We start from the raw sequence: 24,356 nt of genomic DNA on the forward strand, positions 1-24,356 counted from the left end.
ATTTATTCACAACCGATACAAAAGAGTTACATGTTTGCACCTGTTACTGTCCTTCAAAGTAGTCACCAGCGTTGTGTAGAACCCGTTGCCAGCGATGTGGAAGGCGTACTATACCGTTAGCGGAGCCTGTTCTGTTGATGGTGCGAATCTCTGGAACAGTTCTGAAGCGAACGCCACGAAGCGGTTCCTTCATCTTCGGAGTCAAATCATAGTCATAAGGACTAAAGTCCGTGGATTATGGTGGATGGTACAGTACTTCCCAGTCCCATCGACCGAACAGAGCAGCCACTGCTTGCGCTGTGTGCGCCCGCGCATTGTCGTGCAAAATGATGGGTGGGTTGCGCAGAAAGTGTTGCCGTTTCTTTCGTAAAGCTGGTCGCAGGTGATGCTCCAAAAACGAACAGTAGTACTGTGCATTGACGGTCTGCCGTGGATCAACGTAATCCGTTAGGATAACACCATCACAGTCGTACACGAGGATCACCATAACTTTCACCATACAGGGGCTCTGACGCACTTTCGACTTTCGCGGCGACCCATAAAGACACCATTCGTTGGATTGGCGTTTCAGTTTTGGCTGGTACGGTGTGGCCCATGTCTCATCCAGTGTTACAATACGGCGTAAGAAAGCCTTCCCTTCGCGCTCATAGCGCTCCAAGTGTGTCTGAACAGCGTCGTAACGCATCCATTTCTGCATTTCCGTCAAGGCATGCGGAACCCATAGTGATGCAGTTTTTCGCATGCCCAGGCGTTCCTTCAGGCTGTGAAGCACAATCGTATGCCCTAATCCGGTTTCGTGGGCGAGCTCACGAATCGTACGGCGTCGATAGGTGTCTACTAACGCGGCAACAACATGCACTTCTTCTTCAGAGACGCTAGGACGATCTGCCCGACGCATGTCTGCCACAGTTTGCCGACCTTCGTTGATGGCTTTTACGCAAAGTGCCATTGTTCTGTACGGCAATGCCGATTCCCCGCACGCCTCTTGGAGACCTTGATGACACTGTCGTGCTGTACGAACTCTGGCACATTCAATCACGATCCAATTCTGTTGTTCCTATTTCGAAAACATAGTGACACCGATAGATTAGACCGCTCGCTCACAAGTGACTGTGTTTCCCTCGATTGTGTGCACGCCGGTGACGTGGGACGGGCGAGTCCATTTGCTCGGAGGTAAGGTAGGTATGTCAACAACGTGTGCTGTCAGCGACAATAGTAGATTCCATTGCATAGTGTCTCCACAGCAGTGTTGCCACTATTTAAGTTCCAACCTTGTATAATACAGCTGCCATTTACATAAAGAAGGAGGACAAAAGATATCCACAAGGCACCACCTCCACAATGTGTTTCATGAACAACAGAGGCCATGGCCTCAGCTGCAAAGCCAAGAGTTGTTTGGTGTGAGTCATTGGTTCTGGCTAAATGGACTGAATGGAGCATTACAGCTTGCACCAAACTTACTACACGAAGGGGCTGAGTAGTCCAAACGTAGCACGAAAAAAAAAATCTGACAGTGCTGTAGCTCCAACAACCGTGCAAGTGGAGCACTATTATATAACAAGCCACTTAATGAAATAACCACTTGGAACAAGAACAGAAGCAGAAAGTGCAATATTTCTCATCTTAACTTCTCATGATGCTTTACTGTAGTATTCATAAAATTCTTCAGTGAAGTCGCTATTTTCCACAGTAGTGTCTGTTGATTCGTCAAGTGCTGTTTTAGTCACAATTGTTATGCCGACTCTCTGTTCAAATATATGGCACTGATTTTATTACGTTTTGAGTCTCCTCACCTGTTAATGTATCTGTCCCCCAGTAGTCATCACACACCGTTCTGGCGTGATGCACGCCCTTTCAAGTATACTAACATCACAACAGTGAAAGCTAATATCACAACAGCAAAAACCAAATTGCCTAGTTGCTTTTTTTATCAGCGTTTTTCGCTAATAATACCAAGGTCTCCTGTTTGAGTCTTTCTGGTGGGATGGTCTGGTAGGATATCCACTCAGCCTTGAAAGGCCAACCATAATGTTATTTGAATATAACAACAACGAAATTGACATGCAAGTCACTGAAGTGGTGATACATACGCGCTGAAAAAGCATTTCACCTGCACATCGGGCCAGCGCGAGGTGGCTTGATCCTGCACGAAGAATATCCTTGTGTTATCTAATGGGGTAGCATGCAGAGTGGAGGCATTGACGGCAGTGTAGATGCGCCGAGCTAGAATGTACGAAACATTGTTTACCAGCATTGGCGCCGCTGTTAGAAGACGCGTTGATCGGATAGAACAGAGGTGCACGTGCTCACATCAGCTGCTCTGCTGTCTTTCTCAAACAATTTTACAGAAATTATTCGCTAAACAATTGATTCTTTCGTTACTTACAGCTTCACGATTATCTGCCTATCTTTTCGTTAACGATTATACATACTGCGATAATCACGGATAGTTTGAATGAAAAATCGGCGTCGCTATGAATTTGTGTTTGGTGCATGTTAGGTCATGTGTTGTTGCGTATGAAATGTAGGTAACATATTAAATTTTCCTTTATACTTGGGAGGAGATTTACATTTTTATCCAAACTTAAGGAAATGGATTTTATACACCACACTTACATCTACCTGTGTCCGAAGACAGTATGGCTATAGCAATCCATCAAACATATTTCATGAACGATTCAAGATATCGAAACAGGATTTTGTCAAATGGTAGCACACAAAATCGCAAGGAGAAACTGTGTGGGTGTGCAACAACATAAGTGAAGAGATTAAACATTTATTTTTATACTGACAACGAGCTATTTCATAAGCTATCCTTGGTTCTTCATTATAATGGACTACGATTTAGTATTCTGCCACAATTACAACATCGTTAGCATGCTGGTGAAATTATGTAAACTCCGCTGTGTTTCGGTAAAAGAAGCAGAATTTATCGTGGTCAACAAGAGAAATTTCTTACTCAGAACTCGCCACTGATGAAACCTCTGTGAAGGGAAAAAAAGATTAACAGGTCAGGAAAAAATAAGCTTGATAAAGGATTTTATTTCTACACCTCAGAGATCTGTGAAATATGAAAAAATAAGCAAATAGAGTACCAACTTTTTGTCCCTTCTTATGTGCAGAGCGAAGGACAAAACTATTTCGTTTCAAGTATCTTGTAGTTTGTGAGATATATTAACAAACTATTTTCATCTAGACAAGTAGTCAGCTGGCTTCTGCAACTCACCATGTTCGACTTTATGAAATAGACTTTCTAAATGAGAATTATTATTCAGGAGCTAAAAAGCAGCATAGTCCTGTTTGAAAAAAAAGACACAGTTTGATACCTCCATCTCTATGAATATAAAGATTACGAAAACATGCTGCATATTTTTTATGAGCGACTTATGATAACTCGTCTCAAGGACACACACACACACACACACACACACACACACACACATACACATACAAAACATTCAGTACTTCGCTCTGAATGGGGATGGGACAAAGAGATGATACCTAATTTGGTTCATTTGTTTCATCTTTCTCAAATTATTGAAGTGTAGGGTGAAAATCCTTTGTTAGGTTTCCTTTCGTGATGTTCTCTATTAGAAACATCTAGGTTACAGGATACCACAGATGTTGCAACAGCAATGGTGGTGTATTTAGTCTGACGTAAATTTTTCTTCTTTCAGGGCAGTGTCATCAGTAGCGAGTTCTGAGTTATATTCTCTTGTTCCTACGTAAAATGTGGCTTCTTTTACCAAAAATAACAGTGATTACACACTTTAACTTCAGTAACATGCTAATGTAATCGTAACTGCGACAGTGTGCCGTATTATTAAACAAACTGCTGATGAAAATACAGGTCAATAACTCATTGTCAGTATAAAAATGAATGAGTAATATCTCCACTTGCGTTGTTGTACATACAATTTCTCCTTTCACCAGCTTCCAATAGTCCTTAAAAAAACATCATTACATTGAAGATACCTGTAGTTACTTCTGTCGCGATATACATGAAACTTTCACCCGGTAACCACATGCCAAAATACACTTCTTTTCACGTGCTACCATTTGCGATATACTCTAGAACTGTTTATGAAATGTGATGGATGGATGAGTGTCTTTAGCCATATCGTTGCTCGCCGGGCAGAACTGAATGCAACATTTAAGATCCATTTTCTCAAGATTGAAGACAGAAATAAACTTCCTCCCAAATTTAAATAAAAATTAAACAGGTGATCTAAATTTGACCTAACAGGAACCAAACACAAACTCCAGCGACACATGTTTTTCATAGCAAACTATTCAAATCTTTGGCAGTGAGATATGTAAGTCCTAAATTTCAAAATGTACTTATTTTGAAATTTAGGACCTACATAAAGGTAAGTAGTTTACCATGAAGCCAACGTATAAAGCTATAAGCAACGAAAGAATCAAACTTTTTTACCGAATAGTTTCTGTTAAGTCGTTTGAAAAAAATGCAAAGCAGGCAGTGTGCGTGCAAAACACTGCTGGTGCTCCAGAACTGCTGCACCGAATGGCGGGTGAACCAGCGTCCCCTGTGTGCACCTGTAATGCATATAATTGTGCTGGACAGCACGGCGAGTTTGCAGTCGGATTATGGCTTTCTTCGTGTTTTCACAGTTTCGTCGAAAGACCTGTATCCGGCAAGGTGATACATAATGTTTGTTTATTAGTAGCAACAACATCAGCTATTATTTTTTTGGGTTGGTGAGCAAGACGCGTGATATATTACCACAGATCTTGTTCTTTGCAAGATTACAAGCCAGTTTTATAGTATACACGAAGATAGTAACTGTTCTCGAAAGAACAGATACTATTGATGACCGTGCAGCTTCTCTAGAATAAATGATAATTAATTGAAACCCTCAGCTGCCGACAGGTGTTGTTGAAATACCTCGATGGGGACAGCTGAAAATGTGTGCCCCGACCGGGACTCGAAGCTGGGATCTCCTGCTTACATGGCAGACCCTCTATCCTTGTGAGCCACCGAGGACACAGATGAATAGCGCGACTGCAGGGGCTTATCCCTTGAACGCTTCCAGTGAGACCCACATTTCCAACTGTCCACAATCTAAATACGTAATGTACCTAATAGGTATTTGCCCATCCACTCGTTACTCGCGCACACTAAGGTGACGATTCACGTAAGAGTTCGGGCAACCTGTGCGCATTCGCACAAAGGTCAGTGGCTAGGTAGCCTTTAACTACATATATGAAGATAGTAACTGTTCTCGAGAGAGCAGATACCATTGATGACCGTGCAGCTTCTCTAGAATATAAAAAGGTACTCATCAGCATTCAACTTCTTCTTTCTTCTGGTAGACAAAACAAATGGCATACTAGGAACAAGAGTACCATAAGTCTGTTTAGCCAACAGTCCTGTAGTCTCAGCTATACTCCACGTCTTCCATGTAATAATATTTGCATCTGGAAATGCTTCAAGGCCACCATAGTCTGCGTGATTGCCCAACAGCCAAGGTAAGCCATGTACTACCTCCAAACACTGCTTGTACATCACAAGTGAAGTTCAGACGCAGTCCACGAAAAACATTTGGTCCTCCAATTAGTTGCTGTTTATTAAACTGTCCAGCTTTCAAGCTCCGATGCACAGGTACACTGCGCCGCCAGCGACGACGGTAACCAAGACGTCGCAGATGCACGTTAACACACGTTCACTGTGTGTTAACGTGCCTCAGCAATGCCTGTACCTATGATCTCATTCTGCTGTGTTGACACCTTATACACCCAGTTCTTACAGTGTGTAGCAAATAACTCTGTCTTGTGACTGTTTTATATGCAACGCCAGTGGTCCTTCCTTGTTGACCTTCCACCCAGGTTGCACAACCAAGAGAAGACTTTAAAGTCTTACTACACCATGCAAAACTTATTATTCCGAAACACTTCAATTCTGTTTCTGACGAATCAGCTACTCCCATCACCCATTTCACTTAACATATTTTTATAACTACAGCAGGTGGTGCAAAGCACCGTGAGAACTGCCGCTTTATGATTATAGAACGCAGAATTTTTTGCACACATACATGTCCTGTAAATGGTAGCATACCATGTAGAACAAGAAGCGCCAAATTCACAGAACAGGTTTTACTTTATGCTGATTCGCGAGTTACTTGCTCCCATGCAGACCCAAGTGCAGCACATTTTCTGCAGGTGCTATATTGCCATGTGTTTCGCTATGAACCCGACAGTAGCAATCTTGCTCCCGTTGGTTTCCATCTTCCCTTATACCTAAAGTAATATCATTCAGTATTTTTATAATGGCGAAAAGCTGTAGAGGGCTGTCACTATTTGGTTCCAATTCCAGATAGAAAGTTTGTGTGTTTGAGGATAAAAATTTGATTCCACAACATATTACCTCGAGAGTGGTTGGATTGCAAGTGGGTCAACGAGTGCTTCACCAGCTGAACAAATATTCCCAGGTAACAGTGTTTGCTTTCTGTTTACCTCAATTGAGGAACTCTGAATAACCCTAGCATATCGATTAAAACGAGGAATTAGGCCTCGTCTAGTGGCACTTTATTGTAGTGATCCTTCATACACGATTAAAATTGTCTCCTAGATTGGTTAACGAAATCGAGCCTTTGCACTTTGCATACAATTCTGTTTCCTATTGTGGTATCAAACTATTTACTCACTCCAGTTCTGAGATTCTATATACATCACAGATGGTCTTCTGCATACTCTGCTAAACTATCACTTTTACAACGAATTATATGGGGAATAATGGCTTAGCCAGAGCCGAACGGTTGTTTTGGGACTGAAATAGAAAAAGTAGAGAAGTAGTGGTAAACTGATCCTAGTGTAAGGCTGTGGGGTGTGACTGGGTACTCAGAAAACACAAGGGAAGGGTCAGTGCCGGTTGGATACGAAGGTTGAAAATGTCTCCAAATTTCAGAATGAGAAGAGTATTTTTGGCGACCCGTAGACATATGTTAAGGTGATTTAATGTGCTAATATATGAACTGTTGTAACATCAGTGTTGTTTATTAACGTAACTGCCTTATTTTAGATCCCATTATGAAATCAGTTAAAACAGATTTTTGAGCCATGACTAGCAGTTAACGATAAAGGCCCCACAGAAAAACTCATTTTGTGCTAACACTGATATATCTCAAACAACTATGTGTTTCAAAAGAGGAATAAACAAAGAGAGCACTTCAGTCTGAAAAAGATTGCCAGCTTGGCGATAATTTGCACACTTGTCTGTATTCACTTGAGTGCCAATCTCTACGTTATGTAAACAGAAACACACACACTAATGATCAATTTGATTAGTGATAACTACTGTGTTGGTGATAAAGAAGTCCTGTTGCCACTGTGTATGGAATAATTCGACGTGTCACGTCACTAAGATGTCGTTATATGTTACACTGACCATCAGTGTGCCAGTCAACCGTAGGGAAATATGCACAATATCAATGCAATGCATGACGGTCAGATCGTGGGTGCCATCACAGAGGAAGTACTGTTGGCCAATGAGCTTCGTAGTCCTGAATTGGTAGACGTCGGAAGGCTCCTGCTGGTATTTTTGGTTGCAGCCAACGTAACCCATTTGACAGTACTGTATGAGGTAGCGACTGTTGTCTGCTGTATAGTATTACTGTGTTGTACTTCACTCTGTTTCGTAGTTTTTCCATTTGATTAGTGATACATCATTGTTGCAGTTAGGTACTGTGTAAAGTATGTCCATATATTAGTCGGTTTCAGTTTCAATTACAGTCACTATTTAGCCTATTTGTGCCTCCTTTCATGACTTTTTCTTTCACAATAGCATGAAGCATAGGTTAAGGTGCCTGGAGTGCTGGAGGCAGGCGTAGCTTGTTCCCTTCTCCCTCCCCCACAGCTCCACACCCCCTGGCGGTCTATGTGGGGGCCAGGCTCGCTGCTTCCGCTCCACACAGCTCCCTCTGGCAAGTGTCAGCTTCAAGTTTACACATTGCAAAGTTACTGGTCAGTCGTCATGTCAAACGCACACTGTCGATACGTCCATTCGGAGAAAATCACTCACACTTAATTGTAGCGGAGTGGGTACACTGCTCATGACTGGGGTCGCCGGTGACTATTGCTAATACAAGGACAACCAGAAAAGCACTTACCATAACAAAGCTGAACAACAATGACTGTTAAACAATCATACCATCCAGGCCCATCACCTCACTATGGGTTACACAAGACATCGCCTTGCCCGACACATTTACGTCCTGCTTGCTATCAATATGTTGGTGTATCAATGAGCACTGACCAAAGTGTCTACAAGAAATGCTGTCCCACTCACAGGCATGTAAGCAACACGACATAAGAACAGTGTTAGTAGAAAGATCCTTACCAACAGGGACTGGATATGAGTGTCACACCTTGTCAGTGACATTTGGTGTTAAAGCCAACAAGAATTGCTGCTGTCAATGAATACAATGAGGTAATCCCTCTAATATCGTGTCAGACATCCTTTTCCCAGTGTAGTGCATCAACTCGATATGGCATTGACTCAACAACTGTTGGAAGTCCCCTGCAGAAATATCCAGCCAGTCTGCCTCTATAGACCTCCATAATTACGAAATTGTTGGCAGTGTAGGATTTTGTGCACAAACTGACCTCTCGAGTATGACCTATAAATGATCGGTGGGATTCGTATCAGACGATCTGGGTGCCCATATCATTCACTCGAATTGTCCAGAATGTTCTTCAAACCAACTGAGAACAATTGTGGCCCAGTGAAACGGCGGATTGTCATTCTTAAAAAATGTCCTTTTTTATGGGAACATGAAGTCCATGAATGGCTGCAAATGGTTTCAAAGTATCCGAACATAACAATTTACAGTCAGTGATCGGTTCAGTTGGACTAGAGGAGCCAATCCATTCCATGTAAACACAGCACACACTATTATGGAGTCACTGCCAGCGTGCTCAGTACCTTGTTGACAACTTGGGAGCTTGGCTTTGTGGGCTCTGCGTCACAATCGAACCCCATCAGCTATTACCAACTGAAATCGGGATTCATTCGACCAGGCCACGGTTTCCCAGTCGTCTATGGTCCAACTGATTGATCATTGGTCCAACTGATTGGTCGTGAGCTCAGGAGAGACGTTGCAGGTGATGTCGTGGTGTAGCTGAGGCACTAGAGTTGGTCGTCTGCTGTTATAGCCCACCAACGCTTAATTTCACCACTCTGTCCTAATGGATACGTTTTTCGTATATTACATACTGATTTCTGTTGTTATTTCACAGTGCTGTTTGTCAGCACTGACAACACTACGCAAACGCCCCTGCTCACAAGATTTAATTCCCTAACGATTTCCGAAATGGAATGTCCCATGAGTCTAGTTTCAACTACCACTCTGCATTTAAAGTCTGTTAATACCTGTAGTGCGGCCCGGACCCCTGATCACGTTGGAAACTTTCTCATATGAATCACTTGACTACGAATGACAGTTCCGTCAATGCACAGCCCTTTTAAACCCTGTGTACGCGATACTACCGCCATCTGTATATGTGCCTATCTGAATACCATGCCTTTTTCACCTGAGTGTATATTTCGTGCTATCCACGCATGACTGATGACCCTCCCTCATAGATTTACTGCTGCCAGTGCCTTTCTGATACTTTCCAAACTTAACAGAAATACTCCTGCCCTGAAATAAAGAAAATGGCTTAGCCACAGCCTAGGGGATTGTTTCCAGATTGTAACTTTCATTCTGCAGTGGTGTTTGCGCTGTTAGGAAATCCTGGAAGATCAATACCGAAACCCTGTCGTTCATGGGCAATGCTCTTACCAACTGAGCTATCGAGAAACAACTCACTACCCCCGCCCCCCCCCCCTCCCTCACAGCTTTACTTCTACCTCCAAAGTGTTAGATTCCTTGTTCAAGTCCCTCTTTGGCGCATAGTTTTAATCGCCCAGGAATTTCATAACAGTGCATAATCCACTGCACTTTGGAATATTCGTCTAAACTAAACTTTTCATATCCTCCAATTTTATAACAACACACAGCAACTGCAATGTTACAGACTACAGATCGAATAAAATCACTTTGTAATTGACAGTTTGTAGTGACGGGAGGTGGGGCGGGGCCGCACAGTAGCGTCGCCATCGTCCAGAAAGCCATGCAAGTCAAGGCTCTACATGTGCCTACCGATATCCGAGAAATCTCATTATCCCTAGGTCAAAATTGTACTTTATGTATATTGAAGTGCTTACGTTTAAAAACTGAGTAGCCTATGATCTATACATGCTCCACCAAACGTTACACAGTGATTTACGCTTATCCATGGCCTCCTCGTCATGTGGAGCACGTCACTCTTAATGGAGAAAAATCTCCATATATAAAAATAGTTTTGGGTTCAACCCAAGGGAGTGTTACAGGATCGTTTCTTTTCACAGTATGCATATTGAACTAGTGGATAACACCGGAAGTTCTTTGATGCTTTTCGCATAATTTTCTGTTACATACAGAGAAGATGCAATGCTAGAAAACTGTAGCGAAATGCAGGAAGACCTGCAGAGAATCGACGCTTGGTGCAGGGACTGGCAGTTAAACCTCGACATAAACGAATGTAACTATTGCGCATAAATAGGTAGAGAGGCCCGTCATTGTATGACTACACGGTTGCACAACAGTCACTTGAAGTAGTCGCATCCATTAAGTAACTGAGAATATGTGTAATGAGTGATTCAAAGCAGGACAACGACATAAAACTAATTGCAGGTAAAGCAGACGCCATACTGAGTTTCATTGGAAGAATCCTCAGGAAATGTAATCTGCCCACGATGGAGACAGCTGCTAAAACTGTAGTTCTACTAGTGCGTAATATTGCTCATGAATCTGGGAACCAAAGCAGGTGGGATTGATAGAGGAAATAGAGAAGGTCCAAATAAGAACAACGCAGTTCATTGCAGGTTCATTTAGTAAGTGCAGAAGCATCGTAGAGATGGTCAGCCAACTCCAGTAACATATGTTGCAAGAGAGCCATTGTGCATCATGGTGTGGAATGGTTTTCTGTTAAAATATAGAGAGCGTACATTCCTACAAGGGCCAACCAATATATTGCTTCCTTGTAGGTACACATCGCAGAACGGCCATGAAGGTGTATTGGACCTGAGGACAGAAATCCGGCCGCTGCTGCCCCCAGACACTGACTACCCCTGTAGGAGGCAGACTGAAAAGGAACGCGCCCTCCCCCCCCCCCCCCCTTTTCCTATGGGACACTGAGGCTATCGCCCGCCATATTGTTTTCCTATTCTCTTGAGAAGAGTGGAAAGTGTGCATATTTTAAAACTAGATAAGAAGCTAGCTGTGTGCCAAACTAGGAGAAAAATGGATTTCTCTACAGGACGTGAGATGTTAATGTAAAATGACTATATGCAGTTTGCTAAGAGAAAGAATGCTTACTACGAATGCCTATCACTGTCTGTGTTCTGTCCTGCCAAGAAGAGGGTGGGAAAGATCACACTGAAGTCAAAGGAGGTTTTAGCAGAGGACGAGGTGGAGGTGACAAATAGAGGGGACATAGGATACTTGTTCCTAATTGGCGAAATGGAGATTGCCCATTGAACCCATTGTACCCTAAACAAGGTCTGCATGTGCTCCTCCCTTCTTGCTGTGAGAATATGGAGACTGTGGGCGTTACAAAAACATTTAACAATGATAGTGGACAATAATGTAATTGGCCAGGATAAGAATGTGAGCCAGCTAATCGAACATATGGCCACGCCAGGGGCATAACTCTGCAGGACGCAAAGAGGTAGTTCCTAGTAAGCATCTGAGCCGGATGTCCAGTGCCGCAGGAGCCAAAACAGAGAAGGGTTGCAGCCAAATTTGTCCCTCGCCTACTCACAGACGAGCAAAGGGAGCGTCGACTTCAGGCGTGTTTTAAGCTTCAAAATCAGCTGAAAGAGGACCCTGAATTTTTTCCCCAGGTGATTACTGGTGAGCCAGCCGAAGTGGCTGAGCGGTTCTAGGCACTTCAGTCTGGAACCGCGCGACTGCTACGGTCGCAGGTTCGAATCCTGCCTCGGGCATGGATGTGTGTGATGTCCTTAGGTTAGTTAGGTTTAAGTAGTTATAAGTTCTAGGGGACTGATGACCTCAGATGTTAAGTCCCATACTCCTCAGAGCCATTTGAACCATTTGATTGATGAATCGTGGTGCTATGGATACGAACCTGAAACAAAGCAGTAATAAAGCCAGCGGGAGACATGTGGTTCTCCTCATCCCAAAAAAGCTCGTCAAGTGAAATCAAACATCAAGAAAATGCTCACTTGTCTTCGATTTCAGAGTTGTTGTGCACGTGGAGTTCGTGCCCCTGGATCAAACTGTCAACCAGGAGTTCTACTTGGACGTTTTGAAAAGACTGAGGGGGAGTATCTGCAAGAAAAGGGCAGATCTTTAGAGCACAGGCGACTGGTTCTTCCATCACGACAACCCGCCAGCCCACACCACCCTCTCCGTAAAGCAGTTTTTGACCAAAAACGGCATGACGCCGATTGTCCAACCTCCCTACTCACCAGATATAGTCCCCTGAGATTTCTTTTTTCCCACAGAAGCAGCAAAGGAACATGAAAGAGTTTTGCCACTGCAGAGGAGGTAATACAAAAATCGCCGGAAGGCATAGAAAAATATCAGGATAAGTGAATTTAAAAACTGCTTTCAACAATGGAAGGATCATTTGAAGAAGTGCCTTGTGGTCAATGGAGAATACTTTGAAGGTGATCAAAATTTGGTGTAAAAATATTAAAAAATAAAGACGTTGCGATGAATTTCCCGTTTTTTTTGTTCCCCCCCCCCCCCCCCCCCTCAATCATAAATTATCTCTCGTAAAACCTTGCTCACTTCAGCAACTCACTTCAATAGGTCATGCATTTTCATTAAATATGTCATGCCCAACGTGTTGCTGCATCAATAGTTTCCTTCCGCACGGATAGTCTTTCGTTGCTCTTTGTGGTCTTCTGTTAGGGGGGAGAAACCCAGTGGGCACACACTTTGAGTACCCCAACTGATGGACAAGTGGTTCAGCACTACTAACAGTAACGTCCAATTGAGCAGCAGGGTGTTTGACTGTGATCCGTCAGTCACCTTGAATAATGAGAGTGCCCGCAAGTTCCAACACTGCAGGAGTCACAGCTGTGTGTGGCCGGCTAGCATGCAGGAGATCAGACAGGTTTCTGCGACCTCGTTGCGATGCTGACACGCCTTACCCAACGACTGACCGTGGTTTTGGGCACTGCCACGTCTCTGTAGACATTCTGCAAGTGCCTATGCACACCTCTAATGCTCTGGTTTTCCGCCTAAAGAAACTCAGTGATACCTCTGTGCTTGGAATGCGACTCCGTTACAGAACGCTATTTTGAGGGTTACATACGAGTATACCGCTGCACCTGTCGGAATTTCGTGACACTATAGGAGCTGAAACGGGCATATTTGCACAGTGTCCCACAGCAAATTCCGTTTTCAACCGAAATTGGCCGAGAAAAGAAAGTGTTGCCTTACTTACTGAATGCCACTCACACTATAATCTTCCCTTAAATTTCTAAACTACATCGCATGTATTCTAACGCTTCCATCACAACTCTACCACATTTGGAAACTGGCAGTAAATGTTGCTATCTCACTAAATTATCGTGGTCTTTACTTACCAAACATTGACACTACCAGTCATTATACATAACTCAAAGTAATTACCACAAACATAGCTTCTCATATATAGTTGCTGCTGCCCTGTTTAATTAATGTCTGTTCTTAAAGTTACACTTTTCGCCATTAAAATTGCTACACCACGAAGATGACATGCTACAGACGCGAAATTTAACCGACAGGAAGATGCTGTGATACGCAAATGATTAGCTTTTCAGAGCATTCACACAAGGTTGGCGCTGGTGGCGACACCTACAACATGCTGACATGAGGAAAGTTTCCGACCGATTTCTCATACACAAACAGCAGTTGACCGGCGTTGCCTGGTGAAACGTTGTTGTGATGCCTTGTGTAAGGAGGAGAAATGCGTACCATCACTTTTCCGACTTTGATAAAGGTCGGATTGTAGCCTATCGCGATTGCAGTTTATCGTATCGCGACATTGCTGCTCGTGTTGGTCGAAATGGTTCAAATGGCTCTGAGCACTATGGGACTTAACATCTGAGGTCATCAGTCCCCTAGAACTTAGAACTACTTAAACCTAACTAACCTAAGGACATCACACACATCCATGCCCGAGGCAGGATTCGAACCTGCGACCGTAGCAGTTTCGCGGTTCCGGACTGCAGCGCCTAGAACCGCACGGCCACCGCGGCCGGCTGCTGTTGGTCGAGATCTATTGACTGTTAGCAGAATATGGAATCGGTGGGTTCAGGAGGGTAATACGGAACGCCGTTCTGGATCCCAACGGCCTCGTATCACTAGCAGTCGAGATGACAGGTATCTTATTCGCATGGCTGTAACGGATCGTGCAGCCACGTCTCGATCTCTGAGTCAACAGATGGGGACGTTTGCAAGACAACAACCATCTGCATGAACAGTTCGACGTCGTTTGCAGCAGCATGGAGTATCAGCTCGCAGACCATGGGTGCGGTTACCCTTGACGCTGCATCACAGACAGGAGCGCCTGCGATGGTGTAAACGCCGAACCTGGGTGCACGAATGGCAAGACGTCATTTTTTCGGATGAATCCAGGTTCTGTTTACAGCATCATGATGGTCGCATCCGTGTTTGGTGACATCGCGGTGAACACACATTGGAAGCGTGTATTCGTCATCGCCACACTGGCGCATCACCCGGTATGATGGTATGGGGTGCCATTGGTTACACGTCTCGGTCACCTCTCGTTCGCATTGATGGCACTTTGAACAGTGGACGTTACATTTCAAATGTGTTACGACCCGTGGCTCTACCCTTCATTCGATCCCTGCAAAACCCTACATTTCAGCAGGATAATGCACGACCGCCTGTTGCAGATCCTGTAGGGCCTTTATGGACACAGAAAATGTCCGACTGCTGCCATGGCCAGCACATTCACCAGATCTTTCACCAATTGAAAACGTCTGGTCAATGGTGGCCGAGCAACTGACTCGTCAGAATACGCCAGTCACTATTCTTGATGAACTGTGGTATCATGTTGAAGCTGCCTGGGCAGCTGTACCTGTACACGCCATCCAAGCTCTGTTTGACTCAATACCCAGGCGTATCAATGCCGTTATTACGGCCAGAGGTGGTTGTTCTAGGTACTGATTTCTCAGGATCTATGCACCCAAATTGCGTGAAAATGTAATTACATGTCAGTTGAAGTATAATATATTTGTCCAATGAATACCCGTTTATCATCTGCATTTCTTCTTGGTGTAACAATTTTAAGGGCCAGTTGTGTATTTTCGTCTTCTTTTTTAGTTGAGCCTGAATTTGAAATCCAGTCTCCAATTTTACGTCTTATCACATTCTCCCTGTCATTTCTCCACACTTCTCAAAACTTCCAGCTAACACAAAACTAATGCAGACTCTCTGAGATCATACCTATACCCAATTCCGCACCGAGCGAGGTGGCGCAGTGGTTAGACACTGGACTCGCATTCGGGAGGACGGCGGTTCAATCCCGCGTCCGGCCATCCTGATTTAGGTTTTCCGTGATTTCCCTAAATCGCTCCAGGCAAATGCCGGGATGGTTCCTTTCAAAGGGCACGGCCGACTTCCTTCCCTAATCCGATGAGACCGATGACCTCGCTGTCTGGTCTCCTTCCCCGAAACAACCAACCAACCAACCCAATTCCGTTCAATCAGTGACAAATTTCATTAGCCAGAAAAACATATTTCTTATATGTGAACTGCACTATACGACACATTCATCAGAAAATAAAACTCTTCAGTGAGATACAGCATTTGAAAGTTGCATCAACAAAGCATGGCAGGCTGCAACTCGCTCTCCATGTCGTCATCAGGTAATTTATTCGTAAACATTGGTCTGAGCACTTCAATTAGTGTGGTCAAACATACGAGGGTAAGTCAATTATTATCCGCAATTTAGTTATATTCTTGCTAATTTTGGTAGTACTGTCGTTTTAGTTGTGACGCATGCTTTATTTATTTGTTATTTGTTTGCAATTTTCAAGCTGCTAGGTTAGTTTCGTTACCACTGCTGTGCTGTTAATCATGGCTGCTCCGCTGTCTATTTGCACCAAAGAAGAGCAACGTTCAGTGATACGTTTTTTTGTGGTCGGAAGGCCTATCAGGGGCCGAAATTCGTCGATGACTTTCGGTACAGTACGGGAACAGTGTTTTGCCACAACGGAGTGTCTACGAATGGATTAAAAGATTGCGAAATGGTCGCACAAGTGTTACGCACGATGGGGCCGGAGGACCGTTTACCGCCACAAATGAAGAAACCATTGAGTGTTTACGTGAAATGATTCTCTTAGACAGACGATTAACTATTGACGAAGTGGCACGTCGTCTGCAAATTAGCACGGTTGTGCCTACGAAATCATCCACAACAGACTTGGGTTTCACAAAGTTTGTGCAAGATGGGCCCCAAAACAACTAACACAGTTGCATAAACCAAACGCGCTTGGGCATCTGCAAAAAACATTTGAATCGCTATGGTGACGTAGGGGACAACTTCTTAGACAGGATCATTACTGGTGACGAAACATGGATCTATCATTGCCAGCCGCAGAGTAAACGGCAAAGTATGGAATGGAAACATCCAAATTCGCCGTGCAAGAAAAGGTTCAAGACCCAGCCGTCCGCAGGAAAACTGATGCTTACGGGGTTTTGGGACGCACAAGGTCCAATACTGAAACATTATGGGAAAATACTGAAACATTATGGGAAAACGGGCACAACAATAAACAGTCTACGTTACAGTGAGATGCTTACTGCCAGGCTAAAGCCAGCAATTCGAAGCAAACGCCGAGGACTGCTGTCAAAAGGTGTTGTGTGGTTGCACGACAATGCCCGTCCGCATACTGCTGCCCACAATGCTGAAACGCTCCAGAAACTCAAATTTGAAGTAGTGGATCATCCTCTATATAATTCCGGTCTTGCCCCTTCTGACTATCACTTGTTTGGTCCACTCAAAGAGGCATTAAGGGACCGTCGATTTGCCTCGGACGAAGCAGTGAAAGAAGCGGTTCATCCCTGGCTCGCAGCTCAACCAAGAACCTTTTTTTATGAGGGCATCAGGAAGCTTGTACAACTATGAGCCAAGTGCGTTGAAACACAAGGAAACTACGTCGAAAAATGATGTTCTTGTAAGTTTCCTATTTGATTAAATAAAATTTCATAACTACTTTGCGGATAATAATTGACTTACCCTCGTAGTTGATTGAAACAGTTGAAAGTTCAGCTGCTCTTTTGCGAAATAATTTCATTTTACTCCGCCCCAGTAGACTGAATGACGGTAGTATTAAATTTCTTCTCACATTTTCTTAAGGAGTACAATAGTACATGGAACCCAGAATTAGATTTTCACTCTGCAGCGGAGTGTGCGCTGATATGAAACTTCCTGGCAGATTAAAACTGTGTGCCCGACCAAGACTCGAACTCGGGAACTTTGCCTTTCGCGGGCAAGTGCTCTACCATCGAAAGGCAAAGGTCCCGAGTTCGAGTCTCGGTCGGGCACACAGTTTTAATCTGCCAGGAAGTTTCAGTACATGGATTATTCTGACATGGCGCTTGAGAAATAACTACAACTGCTGATGCCTGGCGCTTACAACTAGACTTGTTGAAACGTCAGTCGCACATCTTAATCCAATTATATTGCTGGGCTGTTATGAAAAAATACTGTGGCAGAATGAAAATTCATAACTCCACTCATAAATAAGAAAGTGTTTCTCATGTGGAAACTTTAGAAGCACGAACATGGGTGCCTGCAGAATTTAACCAGGGAAGGGGAGGGAAGCAAACTCTAAAACTACCATTTTTTTGTATAAATAAAGTGATCAGTTTCAGTACATGTCATCCAACAAGAACTACACTGAGCTGACAAAAGTCATGGGATGCCTTCCAATATGTCGGACCTCCTTTCGCCCAGTGTAGTGCAGCAACTCGACAGGGCATGGACTCAACAAGTCGTTGGAAGTCCCATGTAGAAATATTGAGCCACGCTGTCTCTATAGCCGCCCATAACTGCGAAAGTGTTGCCGGTGCAGGATTTTGTGCACAAACCAACCTCTTGATTATGTCAGATAAAAGTACGCTGGAATTCATGTCGGGCGATCTGGGTGGCCAAATCATTCACTCGAAATGTCCAGAATGTTTTTAAAACCAAACGTGAATAATTATGGTCCAGTGACATGGCGCATTGTCATCCATAAAAACACCATCGTTGTTCGGAACATGAAGTTCATGAATGGCAGAAAATGGTCTCCAAGTAACCGACCATAACCATTTCTAGTCATGGTCGGTCCAGTTGAACCAGAGGACCCAGTCCATTCATTGTAAACACAGCCCACACTATTATGGTGCCACCAGCAGCTTGCACAGTGCCTTGTTGACAACTTGGGACCATGGCTTTGTGGGATATGCATCATACTCGAATCTTCCATCAGCTCTTACCAACTGAAATCGGGACTCATCTGACCAGGGCGCGGTTTTCCAGTCGTCTAGGGTCCAATTGATATGGTCCTGAGCCCAGGAGAGGCGTTGCAGGTGATGCCGTGCTGTAGCAAAGGTACTAGCGTCAGTTGTCTGCTGTTATAGCCCACTAACACCTGATTTCACTGCACTATGCCAATGGGTACGTTCGTCGTACATCCCACAATGATTTCTGCGTTTATTTTACAGTGTTGCTTGTTAGCACTGACAACACTACGCAAAAGCCGCTGCTCCTGGTCGTTAAGTGAAGGCCATCAGCCATTGCATTGTCCACGGTGAGAGGTAATGCTTGAAATTTGCTATTCCCGGCACACTCTTGACACTGTGCAACTCGGAATATTGAATTCCCTAACGATTTCGGAAAAGGAATGTCCCATGTGACTAGCTCAAACTACCATTCCGCATTCAAAGTCTGTTAATTCCTGTCGAGCGGCCATAATCACGTCATAAACTTTAAACTTTTTCACACAAATCACCTAACTACAAATGACTGCTCTGCCGATGCATTTTTATACCTTGTGTATGTGATACTACCGCCATCTGTATACAGAGGGGTCCAAAAAAGGTATCCACTGTTTAAAAGTCCATAATTGGCAAACTAATTGAAGGAGTTGTCTCATCTTTGCTGAAAGTGTAGCTTAAAGTCCAACTTAAAGATATCACTGTAGCTGTTCGAAATGGTCACCATTAACATCCACACAGAAACGATGCCGCCGAACTGCAGCACGAACTACTGACTGCAACGTGTTCAGTTGGATATTTTCACATGAATGTACAATGGATTCTCAAAGTTCATCCAATGTGCGTGGCTTTTGACGATAAACGACGTCCTTTAGTGTTCCCCACAGGTAAAAGTCCACAGAAGTTAGGTCTGGGGAATGTGGTGGATACTCCACAGCACCTCTACGGCCTATCCATCTTCCCGTCGTGTGTTGCAAGAACTCACTCGCTCACCACAGAAGTCTGTGAGACAGTGTGCCCGTGAAACTGGAGTGAGTCGCTCAAGTGTTCAGTGGATTTTGAAGACAGCAAAGTGGAAGTGGTACATCCCACGATTGCTACACGCAATGAACGAGGGCGACCCAGATCGTAGAATGGAGTACTGCCAGTGGTTTACTAACATGGTGTGCAACGATGAAGAGTTTGCAGAGATGATCGTGTGGTCTGATGAAGCACAGTTCAAACTCAATGGCACAGTAAATCCCCACAATTGCATCTATTGGGCCGCCGAAAATCCGAACGTCCATGTAGACAAAGCCGTGAACTTGCCAGGAGTAAATGTGTGGTGTGAGTTGTCTTACCGGGGCTTGATTGGGCCGTTCTTCTCTGACGGCACAGTTACCAGTGAGGTGTACCTTCAGAAGCTTCAGACACCAATTTTACCTGCCATCCGAGACTTGTATGGAGACGGAAGGGTTCACTTTCAGCAAGATGGTGCCCCAGCCCACTACCAAAATCGTGTTAGGGCGTATCTCGACGAAAATCTACCAGGAAGATGGATAGGCCATAGAGGTGCTGTGGAGTATGCACCACGTTCCTCAGACCTAACTCCTCTGGACTTTTACCTGTGGGGAACACTAAAGGACGTCGTTTATCGAAAAAAGCCACGCACATTGGCTGAACTTCGAGAATCCATCGTACATTCATGTGCAAATATCCAACTGAACACGTTGCAGTCAGTAGTTCGTACTGCAGTTCGGGGGCATCGTTTGTGTGTGGATGTTAATGGTGACCATTTCGAACACCTACAGTCATACATTTAAGTTGGACTTTAAGCTACACTTTCACCAAAAATGAGACAACTCCGTCAATTAGTTTGCCAGTTATGGACTTTTAAACAGTGCATACATTTTTTTGGACCCCTGTGTATGTGCATATTGCTATCCAGTGACATTTGTCACCTCTGCGAAAATTTTATAGGCGACACAATGAACGTATTATACACCAGAGAACTGATAGTTATCCACTCAATATTTGTTAGAGGTAGATTAATTTGATACTTAAAGGCAAGGATGATTTCACCTCTTTGTGTTATTAGTTAGGTTATGGGAGTGACACAGTTTTGATACTGATGATATGAAGTTTTGTACATCTGTGATTAAATCTGAAGTTTAACCAAGAAAATGATCAGCAAGTTAGAAAATAAAGTAGTAAAATCTGCGATTCCAGGGAGGGGCAACTGCCTCCTCCACCCTTACATACGCCTATGAACAGGAAACTACACGAAACTGGTTTGCGGCACAGGCACTTCATTGGGCAGCAGAGGAAGGCAACGACGACGAGGTGGTGCGCCTTCTGCAGGCCGGGGTGGCGCCGGTGGACGCTGCCGACGCGGACGGCCTGACAGCTTTGCACCTGGCGGCAGCCCACTGCGGCGAGCGCGCCGTGAGGGCGCTGCTGGAGGCGCGAGCAGACCCGCACGCCAGGGCGGGCGACGGCCGCTCGCCGCTGCACTGTGCAGCCGCCACGGGCCGCACCGCCAACGTGCGCGCACTGCTCGAGGCAGGCGCCGGGCCCAACGTGCCCGACGCCAAGGAGGAGCGGCCGCTGCACCTGGCGGCGGCCGCGGGAGCCGTGGCGACGGTGCACGCGCTGCTCGACGGCGGTGCCACTGGCGACGCGCGCAGCGCAGACGGCCGCTCGCCGCTGCTGTTCGCCGCCTGGTACGGACACGCAGCCGCTGTCGACGCGCTGCTGACGGCAGGCGGCGCAGACGTGACAGTGACCAACCGGAACGGCAGGTCGGCGCTGCAGTGCGCCGCGCGCAGTGGCTCCGTGCTGACGGCGCGCTTGCTACTGGCCGCCGGGGCAGATGTCAACGTCAGAGACCGCAACGGGAAGACCGCCGTGGATGTCGCCAAGAAGCGCGACCACAAGGTTCTCCTAAAAGTTCTGCGCGAATCTTAAACACTCTGGTAGCTGACAGCCAGTGACTCCCATATCTCATATGTCTTCGTACAATTATAACGAAAAGTACGTCCCAGAATGAAGTGTAAGTCACCCGCACTTTCTCCCTAATTTTCACGTCCAGTTGAGCCGAAAAAGTGAGCCCCTCTCAGCATCAGACTAACATGCTGGCAGGATTGGCACAGAGATAGCATGGCATGTCTCCTCCAACTAGTAATAAAAAATGATTTTTCAGCTATTGTTGCGATCCTCTACTCTCTACATTATCTATCTTGTGCAAACCTATTCACTGCCACATAACTGCAACAACCTACATCCACCTGAGCCTGCTTAATATAGCCAAGCCTTGGCATCCCTCTTCAGTTTTTACTCCCTCACCCCACCACCACCACCGTTATCAAACTGACCATTCCTCGATGCCTGATAACTTCGACTGTTCCCTTATCTTAGTTTTATTTTCTCCCAGTTTAAATGAGTACTTCCTCAAAAGTTGTCCAATCTACCTGCCTAGTCTTTGACATTCTTCTGCAGCACCATACTACATAAGCATATAGTCTCTTACTGTCTCATTTGTTTATCACCTCATTTCACTTCTGAACTAGGCTACACTCCAGACAAAGGCACCCATACCCAGGGCCGAGGGGGATCCCGACCCTCCACCCCTCGCTCTCAGGGAAAGGAAAAAATGTAGTGTAGTCAGGTGTTCTTTCAAGAAAACGATTTAAAAATAAGTATTATGCGGTTTTTTAACAGGGTCAGAACTGGAACTCTCCCGCCCCCCCCCCCCCCCCCAAATTACTTTATGGGTACCCTTGACTCCAGGCAAATACTTGCGGAAAAGACATCCTAACTTTTAAATATGTACTCCATGTTAACAAATTTATCTTTTCCAGAACTTCTTTTTCTTGCCTTGCCAGTCTGCATTTTTATGTCGTCTCTAGTTCAACTACTGTCAGTTATTTTGCTACCCAAATAACAAAACTTTTCTACTACTTTTCATGTTTTATTTACAATTCTCATGCCTGATTTAATCAACTATGTTTCATTACCCTTGTTTTACTTCTCTTTATATTCAACTTGCAACCCGTTTTCAGCACATCACCCATTTGGTTCAACTGCTCTACCAAGTCCTTTGCTGCCTCTGATACAGTTATGATATCATCAACAAACCTGAAAGTTATGATTTCCTCTTTCTGAACTTTTAACTCAATTTCCAGATTTCTCCTTCATTTCCTTCAGAGCTCACCCACTGTACAGATTGAACAGTATCAGCGATGGCCTACAATCCCGCCTCACTCTCTTCTTAACTACTGCTTCCCTTGCACATACTTCACTTCTTATAACAGCGGTTTGGTTTCTGTACAAGTTGTAGATAACATTTAGCTCCCTGTATTTTATCCTTCCTACCTCCAGAGTTTCAAAGAATGTATTTCAATCATTATTGTCAAAAGCTGCCTCTGAATCTAGAAATGCTATAAAATTAAATTTCTTTTCCTCAGCCTGTCTTCTAAGATAAGTCATAAGGTCAGTATTGTCTCACATATTCCTACATTTCTCCAAAACCTAAACTAATCTTCCCCAAGGTTTCCAATCAGTTTTATTTTTTGAGGGACCATGCATACCACTTGCACTAAGTTGGCACTACTTCATAACTTGTTTTCCACAGGGAAAAAAAAAACAACCCAGACTTCACAATGTGGCATTCAGCAATGGCTACTATAGTGTTTTATGTAAGACAGTATTTCTTGATTACTGAACTGACGTTGACCAGAGAGCAAATTCCAAGAAAAAAGTGTACGGACATTGCAAATGGTGGGATAGACCATTATTACCTTCTGTAAGAGACATAAGCCGCAGAAAACTTCTGCCAACATATGTTGCACTGGTAGGCCAGTTTCTGGGGATGTTAATTTTTCAACACAAAAATTAAAACATAACAATTATTCTATGCAGCAGGTTTCAAATTCACAAATAACATGAAAGGAGCACTCTCAATAACACATTAATTATACTGGCCTGAGCCTTGGGGCAGACGGGAGGAAGTACCTGTTGCGAAACGGTGCGGCACCAGACTATCAAGCGCGTCGGACTGTCAAACGTCAGATTATTATGAGTCTACTGTACTGTTGTTCATGAGTCAAGCTGTTAATCTTGAAAACATGTAACTCATACTGAAGTTACACTGTGACATTCAGATGCAGAATTATTACTTACACTATTAAAATGTATAATCAGCATGCCATGCAGGTTTGATGCATTATAATTTTCATGGATGATCATTTGTCTGTATTTTATACAACATGTCAGTTGTTCAATTGAATTAATTTAATATGTTTAAAAATCTACAGAAAAGGAAAGAGAATTAAGAGTCAGAAGAAAGATACCTTTAAGAATTTGGAACTGGTTATTCTTCTGCAACATAATATAGCCTATTAATGGTTTAACTTGACTGTTCTATCAGAAAATGTGATTCTTTTTGTGTTTTTGTATTAGCTGTAACATGGATAATATCAATAAATTGCAAAATTTTTAAAAAGGTATTTTTTTCCGATTTACTTGGCATTTGTGACCTATAGTATGACAAACACAAGTTATTATCCTAACTCCCCCTCCACCCTGCATGCCTCATCAATACAGACACCCAGGTTCAACCATAACAGAGGGGTTTCTGTGGAGCGACCAGACAAACATGTGGTTCCCAAACAGGGGCAGCAGCTGATTTAACAGTTGCAGAGGCAACAACAGGCTGACTCATCAGACCTCTAGGCAGACACTACTCAGGAGGATATCATCAAGAAAAATAAACTGACATTCCACAGGTCAGTGTGTGTTACGTTAGACCCT

The 24,356-nt window shown here is 44.2% G+C and overlaps 1 protein-coding gene across 1 annotated transcript in view; it reads left to right on the plus strand.

Annotated features, from left to right (window-relative positions):
- The window catches only part of LOC124613237 (CARD- and ANK-domain containing inflammasome adapter protein-like), a 48,506-nt gene extending 24,464 nt beyond the window's left edge, over positions 1-24,042 (plus strand). Inside the window, exon 3 of the mRNA XM_047141952.1 lies at positions 20,775-24,042. Coding sequence (XP_046997908.1) covers positions 20,775-21,512 — 738 coding nt within the window. The 3' untranslated portion in view covers positions 21,513-24,042. The remainder of the gene's footprint in view (positions 1-20,774) is intronic.
- The last annotated feature ends 314 nt before the right edge of the window (positions 24,043-24,356 follow it).

Source organism: Schistocerca americana, chromosome 1 (genome assembly GCF_021461395.2).
Source record: "Schistocerca americana isolate TAMUIC-IGC-003095 chromosome 1, iqSchAmer2.1, whole genome shotgun sequence".
NCBI classification, from domain to species: domain Eukaryota; kingdom Metazoa; phylum Arthropoda; class Insecta; order Orthoptera; family Acrididae; genus Schistocerca; species Schistocerca americana.